General features: G+C 39.2%; 2 protein-coding genes across 3 annotated transcripts; both read left to right on the plus strand.

Annotated features, from left to right (window-relative positions):
* The first annotated feature begins 147 nt into the window (after window positions 1-147).
* On the plus strand, window positions 148-5,550 carry socs2 (suppressor of cytokine signaling 2). The gene is made up of 3 exons (XM_042403090.1): window positions 148-235; window positions 2,489-2,747; window positions 3,562-5,550. Exons 2-3 carry the CDS (start codon window positions 2,621-2,623, stop codon window positions 4,032-4,034), a joined length of 600 nt encoding a protein of 199 aa, XP_042259024.1. The 5' UTR covers window positions 148-235; window positions 2,489-2,620; the 3' UTR covers window positions 4,035-5,550.
* Window positions 5,551-8,144: 2,594 nt separating this feature from the next.
* Window positions 8,145-14,569, plus strand: cradd (CASP2 and RIPK1 domain containing adaptor with death domain). Of its 2 annotated transcripts, none has more exons than XM_042403088.1 (2): window positions 8,145-9,464; window positions 13,769-14,569. In XM_042403088.1, exons 1-2 carry the CDS (start codon window positions 9,158-9,160, stop codon window positions 14,062-14,064), a joined length of 603 nt encoding a protein of 200 aa, XP_042259022.1. In that variant the 5' UTR covers window positions 8,145-9,157; the 3' UTR covers window positions 14,065-14,569. The 2 variants fall into 2 exon arrangements, with proteins under 2 accessions (XP_042259022.1, XP_042259023.1); XM_042403089.1 differs by having other exon boundaries at window positions 8,145-9,449.
* Window positions 14,570-16,286: the final 1,717 nt, after the last annotated feature.

Here is a 16,286-nt window from a genome sequence, read left to right on the forward strand (position 1 = left end):
TCCCGGTGATAACGTGTTCACGGCTGGCGGCGGACCTCCGACTGACGGATCCGCGGTTGGTGTCCGCGCTGAGCCGCCATTAGATAGCAGCAGTGAGGGGAAGCAGGCAGGAGATAAACCCTGCCAGAGGAGCTCTTCTGCGGGTAAAGCAGACACATGTTCCCGCTGACATGTCGGCGGTTCACGGAGGATAAACCGGCAGCTAGCTAGCAGCTAACTCGACACCGATCCGCAGGTACGATCATTTATATTTTCCCAATGAATGTTCGGTGGTTTATTAAACAGATAACGGAGAGTACAGACGGTGTGAAGCACCTGTACCGTCCCCGGGGCTTTCATATGTCCGTTTTTCTAGCGGGGAACGGAAACATGTCGTGATATAACAAATTATATTCACAATTATAGCAATTTAACATCTCCTCGGTCGTTCACCGCCTTGTAAAACCTGCTGGGACTCAGTAATGTTTAACAGACAGACAGTAACATAAAGGTGGTTTATTACATTCAGTAAATGTGCTGATGAGAAACACTAAAGTCAGTTTAAAGCTTCTGTCCGTCTGAGAAACTGCATATATACAACAAATTATATTATAAACTCTATCAATGTATAAAAGCTGCGAGAACAAACAGTCATATTCATGTTCAGTCAGTTATCTCTTATCTCAGCTCTGCATATAAAGCAGCATTTACTGACAGAACATTTACTCATAAATAGATACTGTAGATAGTTTTATTCACTAAAGTCAATATAAAGGACCTGTCTAAGAATAGAGAAACTGTGACGATACACCAAATTATATATTTATATGTATATGTACAAAATTCTATTAATTTATTATTCCAACTAGTTTAACCGTCTCCTTACAAGCAGTAATATTGGTTATCTGATATTATCATAAATATATCGTATCGGCGTAAATGTTGTCCAACATGCGCCAATATTTTTTAGTTATATAAGCAGCATATTATGTATATTTGATCCTTTTTCTTAATTCAAATTTAATATACGTATGTTTTTTTGTTCTACATGTATTTTTTATTTATAATAATTTATAATTATTAAATTCTCAGTGAAGTTTACTATTTCAGTGCACTGATGTCATTTATACTAGAAGGTTTATTATTAATCTAAATTAACCTGCCTTCATTACATATTTTTGTGTGTTTGAGAACCACGTCTGAGGGAACATTGCATTGTTTATAAATCTCGTATATAAAAGTTTATTGCCTGATATATTGATATTGGATTTTTTTTACTCCCTAGTGTTGGCATCGGCCCCACAAATCTGTTTCTGGAGAAAATAAAAATGTGTGTTTTTCTAGATAGGTTTAATTTTTTCCAGGTCCTGATTAGAGGCGGCTTCACCATGCTGCTATTTGTTTTATTTTGCAGTTGTAGCCTCTATGCTAAGTTTGCAAAGTTTGTGAAGAGTTCATTCTACTGACTAAAAAACCTTTGTTGGATCATAGTGTTTGTGTTTTTTTGTTCAACAGTTCTGGCACATCCGATCGTTGATTAGTTTAATGCTCTTACTCAGTGCTTGTATTGGACCGTAGTCCTCTAGAGACACGGTTATGTAAATTTGTGTGTCATCTGTGTAACTGTGGTAACATATTTTGTTGTTTTCCATAATCTGAACCAGTGGAAGCATGTCAATGTTGAACAGAAGAGGCCCCAGAGTGGAGCCTTGGGGAACTCCGCATGTCATTTTTGTCCGCTCAGATGTGTAATTACCTACAGACACATAGTAGTCCCAGTCCTTCAAGTAGGATTCAAACCAGTTCAGTACTGTGTCAGAAAGTCCCAACCAGTTTTCCAGTCTGTCCAGTAATATGTTGTAGTCAACCGTGTGAATGCAGCACTGAGATCCAGTAATACTAATACTGTAATTCTGCCGCTGTCGGTGTTTAAGTGGATGTCATTGAGACTTTAACAAGAGCAGTCTCAGTGCTGCGGTCGAAATCCTGACTGGAGACATCAGAACTGTTGTTTAGTGCCACAAAGTTGTTCAGCTGTTGAAAAACAGCTTTTTCAATGATTTTATTCTATTTAAAGTTCCAATAAATGACACGAAGCCTCACTGGATGTCAGCAAACAACTTTCTTTCTTATATATATATATATATATATATATTATACATGTATGCTAGTTTGTTCCTTTTCTTGTTGCACCAGATTCTGTTCATCAATCAATCAAACAATGAAACATTATTACAGATGTTTGCTAAACAAACCTGTTAAATACAGAATACACTGTGTTTTCTTTACTGTCAAGTCTTCAGTTCAGCACACAGAAAGCAAGTCAGCGAGCACGAATATCTTAAAATACAAATAAATTAACCTTACAGTTAATATACTGTGTTATCTTATATACTGGTTTATTTTTCTCTATGAAGCTTTGCCTCCATTCAAAGGAAAGTCAGTTACTGTGAGCTGATAAGATGCAGTAATGATGAAGAGGATGATGATGGTTGTTCTTTATTTCCAGGACCGTGTGGTCTGGAGCGGACCTCCGAGGCGAGCAGCGTCCCCCCCCCCCCCCCGCTCGTCTGGCGGCCGCAGACCTCGTCACATGTCTGAGCTGCCGGCCTTCAGCTAGTCTGAAGGTTGGATCTGTCCAATGACCTGCCAGTCATCAGAGTCCACCGAAACCATCGAGAGCGACAGGCGGGCCGACAGCAACACCAGGACTGTGGAATCAGATGAGAGCCGCATCGCCTTAGCCATGAAAGACCTGAAGAACACAGGTGGGACTCACAAATAACCATTGTTCATTGTTTTTACTGAAACAGATCCACTTATTCCTCATGTATGTGTGTCTAAATAAGTAAGTAAGTAAATAAATAAGTAATAACTGATGACGACATCTCAGATTCAGTTCATATCTGCGCTTTTTGTTGTGCGAGAAGGCAGAAACACGACTAGTTTTCATTAATTAATCTAATTATTGTCAACAGGAAGAATAATCTGTATGTACGATATCAAACCTCGCTGGATCTTATGTGTTTCCATCTGATTTTATTTGCACTTTTAATTTTAATTATAAAAAAATCTGTGAAAATTTGAAGAAAAAATTTGAAATATGTGCAACAAGTGTTCCTTCTTGTACGGCTGCACCGATCTGACACTGAGAACGGATATCAGGTCTGACTTGAATAGCTGGATCAGTTATCGGTGACACGGGGAAGTCGCACCGTCGGCGTCCGTGGTGCCGTTAAAGCATCGTGACGCACAAAGTTTAGACAGTACAAAGTGTTCGCTAATTAAATCCAATCAACATAAAACTGAACAAAATCCCGACTGTTGACTTTATAACCTCAGTGGTCAAAACACGCGACTCATAAAAGTCGAGTTTCTGTTTGATTGTTTAGCGATGGCTAGCAGTTAGCATTAGCATTATTAATTGGATATTTTTCACAATCTGCTGACTTTTTATAAACCACATGAATAATCAATAATAAAATCAATCTTTAGTTGCAGCTGTGTTGTTGTTGTTGTTGTTGTTGTTGTTGTTGCTGTACCTCCTGTGTTGAGCGTGTCTCCTGCTGTCTCCTCTCTCAGGCTGGTACTGGGGCAGCCTGACCGCCAACGAGGCCAAAGAGATCCTGCAGGACGCGTCTGAGGGCACCTTCCTGGTGCGAGACAGCTCTCAGAGGGATTACCTGTTCACCATCTCCGCCATGACGTCGGCGGGTCCCACCAACCTGCGCATCGAGTACAAACACGGCAAGTTCAAGCTGGACTCGGTGGTTCTGGTGAAGCCGAAGCTGAAGCAGTTTGACAGCGTGGTGCACCTGGTGGAGCACTACGTGCAGTTGTCCCGGACCGGCGTCAAGCCGCCACCCGACTCTCAATCCTCGGCGCCGACCAACAGCACGGTGCAGCTGCTGCTCACCAAACCCGTGTACACGGCCACGCCGCCGCTGCAGCACCTCTGTCGCATCGCCATCAACAGGAGCACCAGGCGGGTCCAGGACCTGCCGCTGCCCAACAGACTGAAGGACTACCTGACGGACTACGCCTACAACGTGTAGCAGCTCGCCTCACCTGTGGAGGAACATGAGTGCATCAGCTGACCACTGTCCAATCCCATCATGCCCTGCTGCCGCAGCACGGACATGCAATAATCAGCGGTGAGTCCGCGGCGCTGAGATTTCCCACCCTGACAGGAGCCTGAATGTGTCGGCTGGAGAAACAAATGATTGTGTTTCTGACAGCAGGCGCCGCAAAGTTAAAACAGGAAGTTGTTTCAGCTCTGACACAGGAAGTAGACGCTCGCTACACGCTGCAGGATGCAGCTGGATGTAGTTCGGACCCGTCGGTGCCGCGTGGTGCGTTCACTGACCACAGCGACCGCTGCAGACCAGAACTACATGTGTAACTATGATTGACAGTTTAAAGGTTCGCTCACATTACGTTTCAGTTTAATGAAACTTCCTGTTTCTGATACAGATAATAAATAACTATTGATCAGAGAGCGAGAGCGACGCTACAGTTGCAGTCTGATAATGCACTAAACATCAAACACGCTGAGCAGAGTTTCTATTGGCTGAAGTTGAGCTCTGAGCAGCTGGAGGTCGTTCAGCACAACCAGAACAGAGCGAAGTGTAATGTGACCAAACCTGAACACGCCGTCTGCGGCCGTCAATCAGATTCATTCAAGCTTTCAAATTTTTAGTTTTTGCACGACGTGTAAAATATCTGTCAACTTACGAGTCGATCCCGTTAACTGAGAGGTGACTGTGTTGCCTTCACATCATGATGGATAGTTGGAAAAATGGAAGATTCCCATGTTGAGTCGTACGAGGGTTTAAAACACAGATGTTACTTTATATCCATTAAATTCCTGTTTTAATTACACGCGAGACATCGTTTGGTTTGCTGAGTCTGAAATATGTTGAAATTCTAATAACTCTGATATGAGATGAACGCAGCTGTGACTCCAGATGTTTCAGTGACTTTAATCTACGAGAGGAGACGGACTGAGAAGGACTCTGACTGTCTGGAACAGTTTACAGCGGTCTGACGTCAGAAGTTAAGACGTCATTTTCTCGGTGCGTCTGTTCAAACTGAATAATATATAAATGTTTTTACGGTTCTATGAGTCGCTCAGGAACAATAATCCAACAACAAATAAAACCAGATCTGATCATATTTTTGACCGATATTCACTTTTTACACAAACATGTTTAACCATCTGACACGTTGAGCTGAACCTCAGATCCTGATGGACGATGATATCTGAGAATCATCTGCTGCAGCGGGAGTCACGTTTAACGTTCAGTTACAGACGTTTGATTCATCAAAAGTCACAGAAACAACAAACTGACAAAGTTTCTGTCCTGTGGACTGAAACTCTTAACAGAAAGTTTAATTTATATATTTAATTCAAATTAACTTTATTTCTTCAGCAAAGTTACACAAACCAAAAGGTAGAAGGAGGCGATTAGTGCAGCTAATTATTATTTACATGATCAATTCATCTGCAGATTATTCTCTTGATGAATATTTCACAGTTTATTTTTATAAATCAACAAGTTTCTTTACATGAAATATAAAAGAAACATTATATATATAAAAGACATAAACAGTAAATAAAGGACATATTTATTTATATTTAGTCTGTAATTCAACTTGATGTGATGAAACATCTTCAATGAACCGACAGACACTAAACGCATCTTCCATCAACAATCATCGTTTATGTTTTGAACAGAAAACGAAGCGAGAAGCTTTTAAGGCGTCTGATTGGCCGACGAAGCTTCCTGATCGATCCGCCTGCTTGGAAAACAAACAGACGCGTGTCCTCCGCGGCGTTGTTGTTGATCATTTTCATCTGGACACACGGACCAGTCACAACTTTAATAAACGTGGCCTTCAGGTAGACTTTGTTCCCTGCTGGCTGTAGTAGTCGCCGCCTCTGGACCAATCACGTTGCAGGAAAACAAAGCGCTGATATCAGACAGGAGCTGCAACAAAACACCGAAACCCAGAAACAAATCCAAGCTGCAGTTTCATCTGCGTCTGATCCTCGTGTTTCATCCTGAGCGGCTGAAGACAGAACCAACGTTTCCTGTTTTAATCCCACAAAAGTAAAAGTCTTTAAATTCTCATTAATGACATTTTAAACTCGTTTATTTGAGCTCTAAACCGACTTTTATTCACGTCGGATCAGAACCGGTTTGTTTCTGTGACTCTAAACGTTCCGGCAGCGCAGCGAGGGTCGTCCCCCATCTTGGGTCGTCCTCCATCTTGGGTCGTCCTCCGTTTTGGGTCGTCCTCCATCTTGGCGCCACTCTTCCGTTTTGAGGGTGGGCGGGGCCTGTCTGTGGTCACTCAGGTAAACGGGACTCTTGCACACGTTTTTTGTGGGGTTTTGATGACTCTATTTTAATATTTCTGATGTCTTATTTTTGTACGGAGGCCGAATGGCGGACAGGAAACCAGATGACAGATGAATAAATCTTTATTATTGAACATAAAACACGACGAGCAGGTCGACGACTCTTCGTACGTATCACAGCTGTGGGACTGAATCTGATTTGTTCGGGAGGGTTTTTTTTCTCGGCCTGTTTGATTTTTTTTTATTAAAATATTTATTGATTGTGTCACACTGTGTTTTCTGGTTCATGTTTTTGTAACAGACTCTGAAAGCATGCGTTGTCTCTGTTGATCAGCTCCACTCATGAGATCAATAAAATTTTTTATATTGTGCGTCGTCACGGTGATTGATTTTAATGACTCAGCTCTTTTCTCTCTGATTAGATTTATGTGATTGAGTCTCTTTTTAGTTTTAACCTGAATTTATTTGTTTTAAAAAGTAGTTAAAGTTTGACTTTGCAAGACTTACCAAGAAATCTTTTAGTTATTAAAATCATTTCTATTTTATTCGCTTTTATTCATGGATACGTCATATTTCATGCTTATGGAAGAAAAAAATGCCTTATAAAATAAAAAGTAGTTAAAAGTCTGATAATCAGTAAAGATTTTGAACATGACTTTTCTTCTTAGAATCTTTATGAATTATTTTTATTCTCTGTTATTTAAGATTTTTTTCACCCTCATTTATATATGAACAGTCGTGTTTCCTGCGTATGGAGGCCTATTTCTACCAAGAAAATTTAAAAAGGTTAAAAAAGGTTGAAGATGAGTCAAAATGTTTTTGACTTTTTTGACTAGTATTTTCAGTGTTAAAGATTCCTTCAACAACTTTTTAGTTTGTTTTCACTCTTTTGTTTAATGAAATATCATTTCTCTGCCAGGAGAAGAAAATGAAAAGGTTTTAAAAAGAGGTTCAACGTACGACAAAGTAAGTCCAAATTTTTCTTACTAGCTCAAAATTTGGACTTTTTTTATTTTTATGATTCCTTCATTTTTTTTTGTTTTTAATTTGGGTGTTATGATATTTAAGGTGTTTTTTCCTGTTGTTTTTGGTTGTAACCCAGAAGAAGAAGCCCATTTCTGCAAAGAAAAAAGGTTAAAAGTAGTTAAAAGACTAATAAGTGGAAGTTTAGTCTTACAGAACCATTAATTTTGTTTTGTGAATCTCTACATTCCAAAAAATGCAAACTTTCTGGATTAGTTCCTTTTATATCCTGTGAGCCAAAAACACACAAAAAAGTGAAATGTATTGTTGTAACTGACAGTGATCAGATCAGATCAACAGGAATGTAAAACATATAAACGATTATTATTATTTCCAGTTTTGACTTTTACAGGATCCAGAAATGTCAGAGTAAACTGAGACTCTCTTTGACACTGTTAGTTAATGTGTGACTCCAAAACATTTCTCAGAAAAGGTTTTCTTTTGCCTTCAGGGGACCAAACAGGCTTTTTTTTTTCTTATAGAGGCTTCAGAGAAGAGGAAGAAGATCTCCGTTGAAAAATCTTCCACTTTTAGATTTGCTCGTTCACTGGTAAATAGTAACCTGGGATAACAGAAAATATGGGCTTTTAGGAAAAGTTTGGGTGTTCTAGTAAATTCGGCATATATGTGATCCACCAAGTAGCTCTTTATTTAATAAAAATGTGTATTTTATCACCGGCTCACGTTGTTTGGTAGTTTCTACTCGGAGCAGCAGAAGCAGGAGGCTGCCAGCACGAAACCTCAAGTTTTGTTTTAGTTCTTGTAAGAATTGTTGCTTGTTGGATTCTGTTTATTCTTAACTGAATATTAGTGTAATTATCTGATAAATGCAGCTGTGTTAATGTCTATTTAACTGAGTTTACACCAACAGATGTTTTCTACTGAATGACCGCTGCACAGACCTCCATTGATAAAAACGTCAGTTTTGCGGCTTCCTTGTTGATAGTCAACTATAAACACGTAGTGGAACTTAAAAGATAAGCTTTTTTAAACATATGTAGATATTCTGGTGAATTCGGCATATATTTTATTCACCAAAATGCAGTTATTTTCATGCAAAGGTTAAGTTTAGCATCGTTAATGACGTTACTGCCAACCCCGGAAAGACAGTTATAGAAACAAGAGGTGGTCAGTACGAGACATTTAAATTATTTTTCATGTAAGAAGTGTTGCTTACTGTAGTAATTTATGCCGAATTGATTGTGAGTCGAAAGAACCCAAATACTTCTTATTGATACATTTGAGCCAAACTCCGTTTAAAAATCTAAATATTTTAGAAATCCTCATTAATCGATTGAATATAAAGAGACCACAGGACTTAAAATATGAGTTTCTGGAATAATTTCGGGTCACTTTGTTAATTCGGGATATATTTGATCCCCCAAAAGCACTTTATTAAACAAAAACATTCATTTTATTATTGAGTTACGCTGTTTGCTAGCTACCGGTCACCGCGGTACAAACTAGATGTAGTCGGTGAAAACGTTGAGATTTTTTAATAAATGATGTATCCTGGTGTATCAACTGTATGCCGAATTGAAGAGTGGTTCATAAACAATCTATAGATTAAATTTCTTTCTAATTATTGAGGAATATTACAGAAATAGAAGATTTAGAGGGCTCTCATGACATGGTTAGCGTTAGCCAAACTTGGTTCCACTTGTGTGTTTCCAGTCGGACACAATAACGAACAACGATCACAACACAATAACACGAATAACTGCGTCGGTAACAGCAGATGTTGAGATAATGAATATGATTTAAAGTATTAACGGATAATAGTTTGTTAAAATGGAGCCGGCACATAAAGAGCTGCTGCGGAGACACCAGCTGGAGCTGTCCGGGCAGCTGCTGGTCAGCGACACTATCGTTCCGTTTCTGTACCAGGAGAACATTTTAACGGACGCTCAGGTGCAGGAGATCGAGTCCCAGCCGACCGACAGACAGAAAACCCTGAAACTGCTGCAGCTGCTGCCGGGCCGCGGACCCCGGGCCTTCCCCGCCCTGCTGCGGGCCCTGGACGACTTCAGCTGGGTCAGAGACAAGCTGGTGCTGGAGCTGCAGGACGCACCTGGAGCCACAGGTGAGACAGCAGCAGGTGAGATCTGAAGGAAGTATTCACACCCTCTACTTCAGTAAAAATACTAATACAGCGATGTCAGAAAATACTCCTTTACAAGTAAAAGTCCTGCAGGAGAAATCCTACCACAGTAAAAGTACATAAGTATTATGAGGTTAGTTAAAGTATTGCAGTGGTTTGATCCGTCAGACTGATATATTATTACATACATCAGTCATTCAAGGGTTTTTCTTTATTTTTACTGTTTGTAGAACAAAACTGAAGACATCAGAACTATTAAACAACATGTATGGAATCATGTAATAACAATGTTTACATTGATCACAGCTCTATACTGTTGATAATATCTGAAGCAGCTTCATGATGTCGACACCTGGATGGTTTTCAGTTAACAGATAAACCTCGTTAAAGGTTAACTGGAGGAATTTCTTCCCTTCTTCTGCCGAGTTAATGTTGGTACGCAGCGAACAGCTCTGTTCCACCGCTGCAGTAATCCAGATTATAGCAAGAACTGCTCAGATAAGAAACAACGTCCATCATTACTTGAAGACATGAAGGTTCGAGTGGCGTCGCAAAAACCATCAAACGCTGTGATGAAACTGGTCCTCACATGAGGACTGAACCAGGAAAGGACGAGACTTTGTGAATCAGGCCTTCATGGTCGAACTGAGGAAGACCATTAAGAAGAAGAGAAACACCAGGAAGCACATTAGACCAGTAGAAAGTAGCTGACCAGCAGCTCAGCAGATGTTTGAAACTCCTTTAAGAACAACAGTCGACCTCATGAAGCTGGTTGTGATCGAGACAAACAGTGTTGAGGAATCTAAAATATGAAACATGTTTTGGTTTGTTTAACAGCTTTTTGTTTGCTGCATGAATCCGTATGTGTTGTTTCATAGTTTTGACGTCTTCAGAAAACAGTAAAAATACAGAAAAACCCTTAAATGAGAAGTTGTGACCAAACTTCAAATGAAAATACTCAACTAAAGTACAAGTTTGTACTTCAGTACAGAAGTTGAGTGAATGTTCATAGTTGCTGCATGTTAACAGAAGAATCTCTCAGCTTTGTTGAGGTGTGTTAAGTTTTTTTCTGCACACAGAGAGCCAGAGGAGCTTTAGCAGCTTTATCTGGATCAGCAGCATGTGATGAAATGTGCAAACATCCGGCTCTGCAGCTTTAATAAGGAGAGGCTGCAGCTGCCAGGATTCCTGGAAAGCAGGGAGGCCCGCGCTGGAAAACAAGCGCCCCCCCTCCTCCTCCCCTCTGTGTGGAGATATGTCATCATACCTCCAAACATGGCAGCGCTGACACACCTGCAGCTCCAAAAATACCTGGAAAAGACGAGCGGCGGCTGAACTCCAGCTGACAGCGAGTCTCGTTACTGATTGTCGGAGTTGTGACATCAGAGCTGCAGGAGCTGCTTCCAGGAACCGTCATCAGCTCACTCTTATTTATCTTACATAAACCCGAGCTTTCTGCACCGCACACAGACTTCTCCTCAACACGTCCTCCGCTCTGCGTTGAGTCCTGAAATCTTTCCCTCTTAAACAAACAAAACCAATCAGCTCCTTCCAAGAATCTTTCACTGTTCTCGGTTCCAGCGCAGCGACTATTCGTCTTGTTTCAAGAGTTTCTGAGAACTTTCCTGAAAGTTGGGAAGCGCTTCTGAGAATCGTGACGCTTCACCGCTGCTAAACTTTTATGATCCTTGTAGAGTTTAAAGCTGCCTTCGAGGAGTCTGAACCTCCACAAACAACAACAGAGTCAACCAGTTCAGTAAATAAAGAATATAATAATAATAATAATAATAATAATAATAATAATAATAATGATAATAATAGATCTTTAGTGATTTATTATACTGTAAATCTGCTGCTGCCAATAAAGAACATTTACAGTTTCTTTTGTTTTAATGATATTTTTTGATGATGTTTTATGATTCAGTGTTGTTATAACATTATATAATTACTGTATTACAGCAGCGTAACGCCGCCAACATGACAACAATCAGTTTTTCTCAGCTTCTTGTTATGACCAGAAGGTTTTTCCTGTTAAAACAAAGATGTTTTCTTGTTCTAACATATTTTACTGACGGTGGTCGTTGAACAGATTCAACAGAACCAACGAGACGAATCAGGACACGTAAAAGAAGCTCAAACATGTAAAAATAACACAAAAAAGCGCAAAGAACAAATAAAAACCAACAAAACAGAGACAGTTTGTTTTCACTGTAAAAACCGTAGAAATGTTTACTTCATAGTCTGTTTCCTTATTGATTTAAATGTAGAAAAATGAGACTAAACTTCATAGAAACTCCTTGATAATTATAATAAAACATTATGAAGTAGTGAGACGATATCATTTAATAACATCAGCAGCATAAATGATGAAAGTTTCTGAAATTAAGAACTGAAACAATCAGTCGAACCAACTATTCTGATAACTAATTGTCTGATTCCAGCTGGTTAAATGTGAATATTTTCTGGTAAACTGAAGATCTTTGGACATGTGAGGTCGTCAAACAGCTGACGGACGAACTGCTGTCCGTGTAACCGTGTTGTTTTGGCTCAGTAATCGTAGCGTGAAGCTGTTATTCAGCCAGTTTTGACCGAAGCGTGAGCGTCCTCGTGCTGCGGGACGGATTTCATCAGACTAACCACACATGGAGGTTACGAGCGGTGAGAAACCTGGTTACACTTCCTGTGTAACAGTGACCTAAAAGAAAACACACAGATTGCAACATGTGTTGACAGAAGACGAGCTGAGAGTAGTTTCTCTGTTGTTTTTTTGTTGATGCTGTCGTCCAATGAATGAACACCAAACAGCACAACCCCCGCTGGCTTTCTATGAAATACTCAGAACTAAAGAGACTTCGTCAGAACAAACAGTTTATTATTCAGTGTGATGAATAGAAACACAGAACTCAGGAGTTAAGATGAATGTCCATATCTGTATATAAAAGACATAACAATAATAATCCTGAGATGAAGCCCATGTTATAAGTTCTCTTGTCTTTGCTTCTCTTTCACTGGTTTAAAGATATAATATGTAACATTTCTGCATTAAAATGTCTCAAAACAACTTGACTTATGTTATATATGTTGTTGAGTTATCATCCCAAATGTTTCCAACAATGTTCAAACCAAAGAAATCCATCATTTAGTCACCTGTCAGGCATCAGAGAGTAGCAGAGATGCAGACATCAGCGTTGTGCTCGTCTGCCAGAAACTGTCATAAATCGACTTTTATTCAGTTTGAAGCCACGTTATACGATAAACCTTTAAGATCTTGGTTGTTTTTAACTGTATCTTTTAACCAAATGAAGGATTTTAGTCATCGGACGTCTGGATCTTAAGTTATCAGAGAAACAAGCTGAGCAAACGTTAGCAGCAGAGCGGCTAACGAACAACATCACAGAAACACGGATTCTTAACATGAAACTGTTTTATTCAGTGTTTTTACTGGTTTTAATCTGTTTGTTTTGGAGAAGAGGAGATAAAAACCTCCTGAACAATGAACAGAAGGAACCAGGAGAAGCTGGTTGTTAAACAACGAAGACAACAACTCCCATGATGCCTCTTGCTACTTCACAACATCTCTCATCGTCTTTTGTTATTGTTTTGATTGAGACGCCTTAACGGCAGAAATTACATATAGCGCATTAACTTCTTAACTTCTCACCTGGCTGCTGTGTGACATCACTGGTGGGCGTGGTTACAGGTGAAGCAGACTGACCTCTGACCTCACTGGACCACAGCAGAAACACACTGAGACTGTCAACCAGACACTGATATGAAATTAGTCTCGAATGTCAGAATTTAGGATTAAAACCTGAATTTTGAGATAAAAGTCTGGATTATGAGAATAAAGTCCAAATTTCACAAAAGGTTGTGAATCAGAGATTTAATTTGGAATTTTGAGATATAAGTCATAACATTTGAGATTAAAGTCGTAACTTTGAAGTAAAAACTGAGAAATGTTTGAGATAAATGTCCAAATTTTATTGTAAATCTGAGATCAATGTCTGATTTTTGAGAAAGTCGTAATTCTGACAGTAGTCCAGATTTTGAGATGAAAATCAGGAATTTAAGATCAAACAAGTGAGAATTTTCAGAATAAAAGCAGGAATTTTGAGTTGAAAGTCTGGATTTTGAGATTGAAGTCGTAACTTTGAGAGAAAAGTAAAAGCAAATTTCTGAGATAAATGTTCAAATTTTGAGAAAGTCATAATTCTGACATTTGAAAATTTTCATTTTGAGAGAGTTCAGCTTAGAGCTCTGAGACTGTGAGATGAATGTTTTTCTCTCTCTGGTCTCGGCAGACGTGTGGCGTCCTCCTGACTCGGTCCTGCAGAGGGTTCCTTCGGACCGGGAGTTGTCCCGGCTGGCGTCTCGGCTGGGTTCGGAGTGGGAGGCGGTGCTGTTGGATCTGGGTCTGTCGGCGGAGTCGTTGTTTCGCTGTCGGGCCGATCACTCGCTCAGCTCTCACGGAGCGACGCTGGCCGCTCTGCTGCAGTGGAGACGAGCCGAAGGGAAGAAAGCGTCGGTGCAGAGACTCCTGCAGAGTCTGCAGGCCGCGGACGTCCATCCGTCCGTCCTGCAGGACGTCCTGCTGTGATCCACGTTTACACAGACTGACGCACAAAGATCACATACAAGACATTAAATAACCTCCAGCTCTGAAACTCCTGCAGCTGCGTGTTTTTACTGAAGAGCAGCGTTGTCATGTGATCCGCTGTTACTATAAAGATATTGATTATAGCTGCAGACTAACACACAATCAGATCTTTCAGGCTCATTCCTGTTATTTAAAGTTCAACTGTTCCTCAAAAATAATCTGCTTTTTTAAACGTATTACTTAAATATCTCAACAACTGCTGGACGGACCAACACAGTGGACATGATGAACATGATTAAATGTCAGGAAGTTGATCAGCGATGTCGTTCAGAGCTTCACAGTAACGACAAACATCATAAACATGAAGATAAAATGAAGCCTCACATTTAGAAATGATCACAGGAAGTCAGTTTAATCTCCAGCTGGTATCATCCTCACATGTCTGGTGAAACATCAGAAATGTCTTTATAAATGTTTCACATTAAATGATTCTGTATGAAAACAAGTTTTTCTTCTTTGTGTGTTTTTACTGCAGACGGAGACCTGGAAGCTTTCTGACTGTTTTTCTCTCTTGTTGCAGAGCAGATGTTTCTGCAGCTGTGTGATGCTGCTGCTCCGTTTCTCAACATTATAACCAGAAAACTTATGAAGAAAGATTTCTGGTTATATTGACATAATAGTTGAAGCTTTGATTGCGACAAACCTCCCCAGAGCCGATTCTTCCTCTGACAGAGTAGCAACATGAACATCCTTCACCTACTATAACCATTATAACCATTATAACCATTATAACCATAATTATAACCATTATTATAACCATTATAACCATTATAACCATTATTATAACCATTATAACCATTATAACCATTATTATAACTATTATAACATTATAACCATTATTATAACCATCATAACCATTATTATAACCATTATAACCATTATTATAACCATTATAACCATTATAACAACCATTATAACCATTATTACATCCTCATAATGTGTCTCAGTATAACAAGAAAAACAACTTATATTAAGACGAGCTGCTTATATAAACAGCTGTGTTGTTCTCTGGTTATATTGAGAGTAAATATTGATTACATCATATGATGGAAACATTATTTGTTGCTGTTCGTGAACGTTTGAATGAATCGATCAAGTCTGACTTTGTTTTAGATCAAACACAGAAAGAAAAGCTGCTGAAAACAACTCAGACGTTTGTTATCAGCATGAAGCATCGACTATTATGAGAAAACATCATTATAACAAGAAAAGTATTTGTTTATAAAGTGTTTCTTGTTATGAGGAGAAACTTTATTTCCAGTTAAAGATATTTTTCAGTCTCACTAGAATTATAAAAGTTTATTTTTCTACAGTTTTCTGTCGTTAAATGAAACAACAATGAATTAATTAATGTTGAAAATAATCTGCAGGTTTATTATGAAGCAGGAAGAATACAGAATTTAATGGAGTGAATATAAAACTTGTTTTTAAACGTGTGAAAGCAAAAAGACAAAAGAAGAAATGAAACAACAACAACAACACGTCACCATGGAGACGAATCCATGATGAGTCATCGTTAGTTTAGTTAGTTTTGTGTTTTTTTTCTGGTTTGTTTTTATTGATCAAATCACCATTTTGAAATGATTAAACATCCTGAATGTTTCAAACATCAGAACAAACTTCGCTGTGATTTCCTCTGTTTTTATTTTCATTTCCTTCTTCCTGTGTTTGAACCTCCACATGTTCCTTCTTGTTCTCAGACTTCAGCTTCTGTCTGAGACGACTTCTTTTTTTTTTTTTTTTTTTGTTGTTGTTGTTTTTTTTTTTATCCCACATTTTTTCCTGGAAGTCGACCTGAATTACACGATTAAAGTCTGTCAGTGAAACACCTTCAAGGAGCTCTTTGTGTCTGGAAACCAGAAAAACCCTCAGAAAACACAACAATGGCTGCTCTCACCGTACTTCATTAATTCCTCAACAGCCTGCAGAGGATCGGCTTTCTGAGTGTGTGTGTGTGTGTGTGTGTGTGTGTGTGTGTGTGTGTGTGTGTGTGTGTGTGTGTGTGTGTGTGTGTGTGTGTGTGTGTGTGTGTGTGTGTGTGTGTTTAAGGTGGACTGACGAGATAGAAAACCTCCACTTTGAGCGCGTTTGTCTAAAAAATATGCTTTAAAACAACCATTTAAACCTAAAATCACATTATTATCTGCACTAAAGTGACTTTT

Source organism: Thunnus maccoyii, chromosome 23, assembly GCF_910596095.1.
Source record: "Thunnus maccoyii chromosome 23, fThuMac1.1, whole genome shotgun sequence".
NCBI lineage: Eukaryota > Metazoa > Chordata > Actinopteri > Scombriformes > Scombridae > Thunnus > Thunnus maccoyii.

Bases quoted from the DNA above. Each gene is read 5' to 3' on its own strand.
- socs2 (XM_042403090.1), top strand. From the start codon at position 2,621: ATGACCTGCCAGTCATCAGAGTCCACCGAAACCATCGAGAGCGACAGG. The intron at 2,748-3,561 runs GTGGGACTCACA...CTCCTCTCTCAG, and splicing joins GAAAGACCTGAAGAACACAG to GCTGGTACTGGGGCAGCCTG.
- cradd (XM_042403088.1), top strand. From the start codon at position 9,158: ATGGAGCCGGCACATAAAGAGCTGCTGCGGAGACACCAGCTGGAGCTG. The intron at 9,465-13,768 runs GTGAGATCTGAA...TGGTCTCGGCAG, and splicing joins CACAGGTGAGACAGCAGCAG to ACGTGTGGCGTCCTCCTGAC.